At 42.6% G+C, this 10,267-nt stretch overlaps 1 protein-coding gene across 1 annotated transcript in view; it reads right to left on the reverse strand.

Annotated features, from left to right (window-relative positions):
- pxdc1b (PX domain containing 1b) overlaps positions 1-9,191 on the reverse strand; it is a 10,716-nt gene extending 1,525 nt beyond the window's left edge. Inside the window, exons 1-5 of the mRNA XM_079234133.1 lie at positions 8,887-9,191; positions 1,848-1,939; positions 1,577-1,694; positions 1,371-1,479; positions 1-960 (exon numbers count right to left, since the gene is read on the reverse strand). The exon at positions 1-960 is cut by the window's left edge and continues 1,525 nt beyond it. Coding sequence (XP_079090259.1) covers positions 837-960; positions 1,371-1,479; positions 1,577-1,694; positions 1,848-1,939; positions 8,887-9,142 — 699 coding nt within the window. The 5' untranslated portion in view covers positions 9,143-9,191 and the 3' untranslated portion in view covers positions 1-836. The remainder of the gene's footprint in view (positions 961-1,370; positions 1,480-1,576; positions 1,695-1,847; positions 1,940-8,886) is intronic.
- Positions 9,192-10,267: the final 1,076 nt, after the last annotated feature.

Raw genomic sequence — 10,267 nt, forward strand, 5'->3', positions numbered from 1 at the left:
ATTATTCTCGCTTGATTTACCATCAAGTGTTTTATGCTAAAACAAAACTTGTGCCCCTATGGTGTTTATTCCGTTATCTTTCTCTCAGGCCAAAGAACGGACACTATACGCAGCAACAAAACAGGAATCGTCCCACGAGTTTTAAGCTGGTATTTTACAAACAGAAACGTGGAAATCGCACCGTAAACAAATGTCATACGCAAAGCTTGGCGACAGCTTCCTGTATTCCTGCGGGAACAAAACGCCAGAGCAGCAACACTGTGGACAAAGAGCAGGTTTAAATGAGGACCGATGCCTTCGTGGGAGGTCCGCCGGAGAGTGAACGCGACAGATGAGAGCACCGAGATAGAAAAAGACTGCTGGTTGATTCAGTTACGTTTTTCAGTAACACTGAAAGGTCCGATGCTGTAAATGTGATTCCCAAGTTCAGGTTGATGTGTGGCGCCTCCCTTGTTTGACGAAATCTTCTGAAGGGGCCGAGCTGCACGTTTTGAAACCTCTCCAGCTGTTTGCATCTGCTTCGGGACCGAAAGAGCTTCATTGTTGCTGCCACAGGTTTGCGTTAAATACAAAACGAGAGAGAGAGCCCTCTGCAGCCGGCATGTTCCTTCTTCACACACACACACACACACACACTCTTGTAAGGCTCTGAATGAGGCACACTGGTGACTTCCAATATTTTGGCGCATACTGTACATCTGCTCGACGCCATAAACGGGCCACAAGCGACTCTGGAGTTTCCCAGGATGAGCAGCCATGTTGCATAGCCAGGTTCCATTTAAGAGCACATATTCCTCTGTGGCAGCGTCAGATGTCCATCAACAGGCATCAGTCGCTCATTCCAGGATGTCAGTTTCAAACGGGACCAGATGGTAGTAGGAAAGGTTGGTGACATACGCTTCCGTTTCCTCTTCACACAGGTCTGCTTCCATTGGCAAAAACTCAGTTCCATCTTCATACCTGGCAACAAAATGAAAGACATTACTGTTGGTCTAAAACATAGGAATCAAAAGTGTTGATTAAACCCTTGTGGAGCCGTCTGCATCAACCCATAGAGACGTAATTTGCTTGTACAAGTCTAGAAAAAGTTATGTAAAGTGCTGTTTTATGTAAAGTACCAAGAGGAATGTGTTCCTCTTTTGTTTCCGACACACACCCAGAGAAGGAAGAGGTGCACAGGCACACTTCCTGTATGGGGTGGGGGGTCACATGCAAAGACTTCCCCCACCCACCCACCACACCACTTGCTGTACACTCAAGAGAAAACATGGAAATCCAAATATTTGTTGGAAAATAAGCAGTTTCTTTGTTCCTCTTGCAGCTGGGTGGAGTAAAAGAAAGAGACATTGAGGAGTGGTCTTCACACTCACGTATGTTCCACAGAGTCCGTGGAGGAGGGTCTCTCTTTTTCTTCGGGGAGATGATCAAACACGATGGTTTCCGTGTTGGCCAGACAGAATCCGTTTGACCTCATGATTTCTGGAAAAGGTCCAGAGTGCCGGTTAAGTCAACATGACAAGAAATAGTGGATCCACTTTTTTTTTTTGCGTTTCACGTGAATACGAGATGCACATACCGGATATTTTGATTTCACTCTGGAAGCACGGCTGGATTCTGTGGACCTTGTCGTTCCTCAGCACCTGGTCCAGCGGCGATCGCTCGAAGAAAGTCAACATCACCTCCGACCTGGAATACTGTGGAGTCGGGGTTGTAAGCGATCTAGTATTCAGAGTTTCCCTCTGATCCTCAAGAAGGAGGCGTCATGAAAAACCTTCTCCTGCACAATGAGCATGCTAATAAAGTGCAGACGGAAGATACCGCTTGAAGGGTAACAGTTAGAGACGGACCTTGCACGGCATGTTGATGGCGTTCTTCAGTAGTCGTTCCACCTCGTTCAATTTCTCCTCAATGTCGCTTGCTTCTTTGATTTGCACCAGCCCTGAAACAAATTAATGTGAACGTCGGGAATCATCATCATGGTTGAATTGTCTGAGTCATGCATCCTGACACACACAAAACATGGTGACCTCTGAACTCTCAGTATGTCCAGAAATATGAATGCAAAAGAGACATTATCAGTCTTTTGCAGCATATTTGAACCCTCCATTCCAAAACTGTTAGTATGTCATGGAGGAGAATTGGCTTTTTTGTTCCTAATCTCACCCTGTTTCCATGTGCACCCTGGGTGCGCTGTGTGCCTGCACCTAATAATAAATATTGTGCGGTGGATTCATAACATTAGAGTCTAACATGGCAGGACATAAAGTTCACTAACATCTAAAAGACTGGGTGTAGTTTATGTGGTGAAGTTATCATCCTGGCTTTGTTGCTGCTGAGGATGTTAACTGCTGTTAATTCTCCAAATTGACCATGAGAATAAACCATGATGGCATGCATTGTCTTAACATAAATTATACTAATGTTATGGTTTCCAATATTCGAGTCATGAGTTGTTTAGTTTTAACTTCTGGTAAGTTTCTCCCACCATTGAAAAGGTGAACCACACTGTGACACACTCCCTGCTTAAAATATTACAATATTAAATGTTTAATGTATTTATTTCACCCTTTATTTATTGACGTGACTTTGTTAAGTAATGCAATATATATTTATATGCAAATACAGATCGTGTGAGCAAAACTTGACTGAATTTCCTGAAGAAAGTATCTTCTATTTATTTATATTTGGCAATAAACTGTGACGGTTTCAAAAACAGTTCAAATGTTCAAAACAGCTCTGCTATTGATTTCTTCTTTGTGACATCTATGACCTTTAGAATGTGCTGTTACAATGTCAGAGTGTACGTGTCAACCTGTCACGATACAATGCAACAGCATCAATAACTACAGCCTAAAGAACAACAACAACGGCTCGACTAAAGTCTCAATCAAAATTGTAACTATTTCTGTGAGATAAAAAAACACATCAGCTGCTTTGACCTTTATTGCTACCAGACTGTTCAAACACAAAACCAGACATGTCTGATTTTATCCCTATAGACTTGAAAAAGGTTGCCACACATGCAAGTGAAAAGGTATCAGTCTGTTTAATACTGTAACCTTTTTATTAACAATGATCCCTGATATTAACCCAAAGAAAAAAAAACATAGGCTACTTATCATTGTCTTTACAGTGATGAAGACAGCAGTAAAAACAGAGGGAAGAAATAGAGAACAGAAACGCGACACAATGACACGTTAATCCTGCAGCACACTATAGGAATGCAATTTAAGAAGCAGTGGGAGTGTCACATCAGCACTTTTAGCGACACGCGGCTGCCGCCCATGTGAGCGAGCAGTCAGCAGAGCATCATTTACTGCCGCGCTGACAAAGGGATGTGGCGGGGAGGATGATGATGATGAAGACGACAGCCACACTGATGAGTCTCTGTCTGATGTAAGTGGTGCCGAGTCACACAGCGGTTACTGTTACATGGAAGTACTGAGTAAGAGAGCCTGAAGCAGCACTGTGCACAGTCACAGTCTCATCTATTTGTAATGGCCAGCAGTGATGACATCATACCCAGGGGGACGTGAAGAGTGATTGGGAAGTTAAATCATCACCAGGAGCCGACTGAGCCTCCCACCGCCTCCGGATCCTGTTCTTTGATTAAAGTCCCTGTTTACAGTTTCCCCTGTCTGTATATGTGACAAATACTACACGTTTAAAAGGTTACACTGGTGTATTGTTTTGGGCCGTTTAAGTACTAGATATTTTGGACCAAGGCGTGAGAGTTTATTGCCAAATATAAATAAATAGAAAATACTTTCTTCAGGAAATTCAGTCAAGTTTTGCTCACATGATCTGTATTTGCATATAAATATATATTGCATTACTTAACAAAGTCACGTCAATAAATAAAGGGTGAAATAAATACATTGAACATTTAATATTGTAATATTTTAAGCAGGGAGTGTGTCACAGTGTGGTTCACCTTTTCAATGGTGGGAGAAACTTACCAGAAGTTAAAACTAAACAACTCATGACTCGAATATTGGAAACCATAACATTAGTATAATTTATGTTAAGACAATGCATGCCATCATGGTTTATTCTCATGGTCAATTTGGAGAATTAACAGCAGTTAACATCCTCAGCAGCAACAAAGCCAGGATGATAACTTCACCACATAAACTACACCCAGTCTTTTAGATGTTAGTGAACTTTATGTCCTGCCATGTCAGACTCTAATGTTATGAATCCACCGGACAATATTTATTATTAGGTGCAGGCACACAGCGCACCCAGGGTGCACATGGAAACAGGGTGAGATTAGGAACAATGTATTATCATATGTTATTATCAGTAGGGCGTGTTATCAAAAAGCCGGTTCTCCTCCATGACATACTAACAGTTTTGGAATGGAGGGTTCAAATATGCTGCATAAGACTGATAATGTCTCTTTTGCATTCATATTTCTGGACATACTGAGAGTTCAGAGGTCACCATGTTTTGTGTGTGTTAGGATGCATGACTCAGACAATTCAACCATTTTTGAATTAATAAAGAAACGCTGCAATGCATCATAAACTAGACTGTGTGGAGTACAACGGTATTACATGCCAGCTTGAGGTGCAACAGAAGTATGCATGGCTATTTTTGCAGCAGCTCGGTGGTGATTGCGCAAGATTTAATCGCGGTAACCGCAGTGGATCTGATGTGTGTCGCTGTAATTTGAAGATGCACGCCTCCCTAAATAGAGACATTTAACCTGCATTCCTGGCACCACTTCAATAATCTTTATCATATTAGTGCGGTTAGAGACGTCTCCTGGTTGAAGATGAAGGTAAAACACTGAATAAAAGGGTTTTTCAGTGTACCAGAAGGCACACAACTTGGTTGAGCAGTGCTGACTTGGAGGACGCCACATAATGCAATCAATCTTGACACCAAAATTGCAGTGTGCCACTTAAGTGACACCTCTATGCTGCACCTCTCCTCCCACTGGAAATCAAACGACGTACCAAACAGGAAGAAAAAACAACTGTACAGCGAGTTTCATCTCCACACTATGAAATATAATGTGTTATGTATATATTTCGGTCGCACTCTATAATAACTACACACTATTTAGCATTCGTAAAGCATGAAACACTTAAATAATTTATAAAGCATTGTTCCAACATGAATACTCATTAGTATGCAATTTATAACCAGTTATACATGTTTCATTCTTGATTAATAAGCTTAACTATTATGTGTTTCATGATTGGGTTTTCATACTTCATACCCAATTTGTAAATTAAGTAATATATATTGCAATTATTAAGGACTTATAGATGATGCACTAATGGTTAACATGTGCTTTATAAACGTGTTTTAATACTGAAATGCATGATTAATTCAGGTAGTTACTAGTCGTTAGTTAAGTATTAGTAGATTTGTTGTTTCTGACAATTACAGGGTTGTCCACTGGATAATGTCTTCAAAGACTTTTTTTCTTTTCTTACCAGGGTCCCTGGTGTATTTCCTCTGAAAGAGTCTATTTCCTGCCTGGGCTTCCTGGCTTGTGTGGTCTTCTTCAAAATGTGGCTGTTCCTTAATGTGTGTATATTTATCTAAATGACCTCCAATGAGCTTGAGTGGCAGTGTTCATCGAAATTGTGTTTTATGTGCAGCATGTCCCGTATGTTTCTGTAATTGCTCACTTAAGTTGCCTGTCTGTTCGTTGTGTGGCAACACGCCGCGATGACGAGCCACTTCTTTAACTGCTGGCTGCAACAACACAGGGGAAGGAGATGCACAACAGGAACTGAACTGAGTCCAAGTCATCCTCAAAGACATTATCTGAACAGTCATCACATGTTGCGAGCGTCAGCCGGCTTCATCACCTCACCACTAGCTGCTCAGGTTTGTCACCGTGTTAATAATGGACACTTCAGTCAACAAGCAGAGGATATACAAACTCAGTGACCACACATGTCCAAGAGAAAGTACGGCTACACGCATTCTGTAACCCGGAGAATACAAGTACCAGTAATGCATGTGCCGGTGTGTCCAAAATCACTACCTAGTGTATTATATTCACTTAATGATATTTTTTCACAACAGTTTCCAGTAATAACATTAACTTTTCACTTACTTAAAACAGCCAAAATCACAATTAAAGTTAAGAGTGTGAGGAAAAGATTGATCCCACTCTCATATCTGTCTGTTAAGGGACCGCCAGCAGCCAGTTAAACAGAAAATTGTGCAGAAAACTTGCACTGGTGCCATTTGTGGGAGAAATTTGTGAGAGATTATGAGTAAAGAAGGAAGGGGAGGGACAGGAACTTCCTGCAGTGTTAATTGATAACATGTTTTTTGGACAGATTAAACAAACATTAATTGACAAGCAGTATAGTTGCTGGTAGACAGTTGGTCACTTTTGGACAGAGGCAAGCTAACGGTTTCCCCTCGTTTTCAGTCTTTATGCTAAGCTAAGCTAGCCAGCTGCTGGTTGTGGCTCCTATCCAACAGACATATGTGAGTGATATTGATTGTCTCATCTAACCTTCAACAAGTGAGCGTATGAGTTTATTTCCCAAGAAGTCAAACTATTCCTTTCCTACTGGCACTAACTCACAAAAGCAGACAGACACCTGGCAGCCAATCACCAGATTCTATAAAGAAAATGTAATCTATTCCATAAATCTGTCATGAGGGAAGGAGTAATGTAATGTCCAGTGACCCGCTTTTGTTAATGTGTGAATGAGCGCTATAATAACCAACTGAGTGTCCAAAAATACTCTATTGAGTATTTCTTAAGTAGGTAGCAGTGAAATGAGTATAAGGAGGAGTGATTTCGGACACAGCTTGTGTCCAAATTCCTCGGTGGAATCTGTCTTCCATGGTATGTGAGCAATCGCTTCCTGCCTGTGTTCACCCGAGGGTCACATGTAAGGTAAGTGTTAAGGGGCCTCCGCAGACCAGAGGGACTAAATATGGGAAATCCACTCCTCTCCCCTTCTCTCATCATGACATCAGACTGAGAGCTCTGCACGCCTTCCTTGTTGCTTAGCACAGAAACAGAAAAACACGAGCGGAGCCAGAAACTGGAGCAAAGTGGACTGAGAAAGGCCAGAGCAACTCTTTTTCAAAGGGACTTTCAATCCGAGTGCTGATTGGAGGCATTGCAAATGAAATATTGAACAGAGGTAGTAATTGAAGAAAGGCCATTAGGAGAATGTTATCAACCTGCTATAAATCCATAAAAATGTCAAAGCAGCTTGAGTCCGGCTGATGTCTCCTGCAGTGCCGATATCACTGATAATCATCTTTTATCTGTTATAAGAATGTGAAAGGTGACAGATAGTCAAACAAATTAAGTGAAAAGTGAGTCATGAGATCCCAAAATGTCTCTTCCCAAAAGGCGCTGCAGACTGCGCTGGCAGCAGCGAGCTGTCAACAAGCTCGTCGGCTATTTCAGTGCACGGCCAGGAAGCCGAGCTTTCCAGTCGCCACTGAAGGGATGTTTCCACAACATTCGTATAGCTCAGTGGGTAGAGACAAAAGGGAAGTGCCAAGGAACAGGAACAAGGCGGGAGCTTTGCCAAACTTGTTGGCAGAGTCAAAGGTCCAAAGCCTGAGGGCCATGAGTTTGGGCTACATGTGGCGAAAGACTGTTCATCCACAGAGTGCATCTCTCCAACCATTGCTGTCCTGAATGATCACCTCCCAGCTGGGTGTATGTATCCCAGCTCCGGTCTTATCTCTGCAGAGTTTAGAGTGTGTTTGCTTGGGCTCACTCCCACACCGTTAGATATTAGGGACACGTCTGACATTGCCTTTGATCAAAGCAGAACTGGGGTCAGTTCCTGAGCACCAGATATTAGCTAATAGCCCAGTAACATCCACCCCCCTCCCTAAAGAGTTATGGTGAGTCAGAGACAGAGAGCAAATTCCACATGAAAGTCAGAGTTGGAATGTTTGGTTTTCCAACTTTTAGGCCACAAGGAGGAGGGAGCCGATCTGACAGCCTTTTGGCTCCTACATTGATCAGCAATAGTCCGGATGTTGGTCTTGTGGTCAACAGGCTACGTGATAGGTCTGCTAATGTGACATAAGAAATAAACCATGTCAAATATGAACCTGTCCCAAAAAAAAGCATGCAAATCAAGGCTATATAGCAGATCTAAACAGTTATTGATTACGTTGACTGTATTTTCCTGCTTTTATTTTGTTGCCCTTATCTTGTTTTTTACCAAACCCTAATTTGAAGTGATGTTGAATAGTACCAGTAGAAGTTTTCATCCCCATTAATCCACTACCATAGGGGCATGTTCCTGGTCTGATGGGGCAAAAACCTAAACTTTTAAGCAAGTCCTAAAAAATGGTCTATAATGATAAAGCCTAGCAACTGTATTTAGATGCATTTGTGTTGCAGCAAAGAGGAGAACGATTTCAGTGATGAACAGAAACTTAATCTAAAAGTGAATAAAGTCGTTTCGAAGTGGTTTAAATATGAAAATGTAATGCTAATAACTTTAGAAATCTGCAGATGCAAAAAGACTAAAAGTATCAAATACACACCTCAATGTTTTTTCCCACTAGTCTGAGAGAAGAAATATTATGGAAGCTAAATATCCCCAAATCTCAAAATTGATCAGTGCATGAAAAATGATGTTTTTACCCGAAGTGTTAAGTGATAAATTAAGCAAAAATGCCAAATATGTCCTAGTTCCTCCTTCTCAATCATTTGTTGCAGCCAAATTAAATATAGTATTGTAGAAGAGAAAGTATACGGCCCCGTCACCTCCAGCTCATCAGACCACATAATGTGCAGCTACGCCCTTGATCCGAATTTAACCCTTGAACATATGCATGAACAATATGCGTGATACTCTGTCACCGCATTAAAAGCTCTCCCATCGCCATGTCGCCACATTCCCATCACTCCCAGTATACCTTCTATCAGCGGGGACTTGGACAGCTCCCTCCGGTCCTCCGGGAAGGACTCCAGCAGCCTCTTGAACAGCCGGCCCAGATCCGCGTAACTCCGGTGCAAGTATAAAATGTTCCTGTCGGACCACTCCGTCCTGATCTCGAAGAACTCCTCTTCCTCCCCTCGCTGGCTGATGATGAGTCTCCGGATCCCGTTGACCCAGCAGTCCCGGACAAACATGTTGACCAGCGACGTGCCTTCAAACACGGCCGATGCCATTCCTCAGACGTCAGTCCAGCATGCTGGGGCGGGACAGCAGGGAGGAGGGGGGTGGGGGGCGATGCCACGGAGGGATTTGGACAATTATAATAATGAAAAGAAACAAAAAAGAAATTTGGTGAACAAGGGAAAGACAACTTCAGTAACTTTTCGGCGAGGAAGCAGCAGCTGCGAGCGCGCACGAGCTCAGTCCGATCACGCGACGTGATCTCAAACGTGGCATGATCTAAAAGAGAGAGAGAGAAGAAAAACACACACACACACGTTAGAGTCATGGGTACCGCACCAGATCAGCTGATTTGTCCATCGATCCGACAGATCGTTTTACTTTTCTGTCATATCTGAGATGTCGACAAGATTCACAACAACAAGTCCAAAGATCACCTCCAAGTATATAAAGTGCTGCTCCCTCTCCTCCAGTGCGCCCTTATAGTTCCCTAAACCCAGAGCATGTCACTCCACACTGTCTGGAGAAGCTTTTCTTTCGACACAGTTTCCTCCCCTCTCCTTCCTCCCTCCCTCCCTACCTCCTTCCTTCCTTCCTTCCTCCTCGACAGGGTATTATTATGCAAAGAATGCAAAAGGGCTGCAAATACAAAACTCTCCCCTCTCCTCATTTGTAGCTTATTTTGCTCTTTTTTTGAGTCAGGCAGCTTTGATTCCGTCTGGATTTGAAGCCATTTGCCACGTCTCTGCTTAAAATCAGCACACTTGATCTTAAAATGAGTTGTTTGGAAGTTATAAACCACAGAAAGAATCCAAACCCAGCAGCTCTGGAGCCAGCTAAGGAGCATTTAACATTTGCCTGTGCAAGCTTCTCCATTTCTAAACCTCACATAACTCACGTCTCTGCAAAATAACAAGTATTCTAGCCAATATTTAGCCACAGCGAAAGAAAGATGCACATCAGCATATTATTGGTCTTCGTTCAGTGAGACAAAAAAAAAAAGAAGCAGATCTTCTGTGCATTGCACGCTAATGTTTCACCGCCAAAAGAGCTTCACAGGAGGTCACGGCCCAAGTCAAGTAATGATGATTCAGCTGTAACTAACTACTGCAAATGGTTCTGGTAAAAGCAATTCATGGCAACAGGAAGTAGCGTGCTCGGCTCGCTGAGAGTCAAAA

Source organism: Taurulus bubalis (genome assembly GCF_910589615.1).
Source record: "Taurulus bubalis genome assembly, chromosome: 18".
Lineage (NCBI taxonomy): Eukaryota > Metazoa > Chordata > Actinopteri > Perciformes > Cottidae > Taurulus > Taurulus bubalis.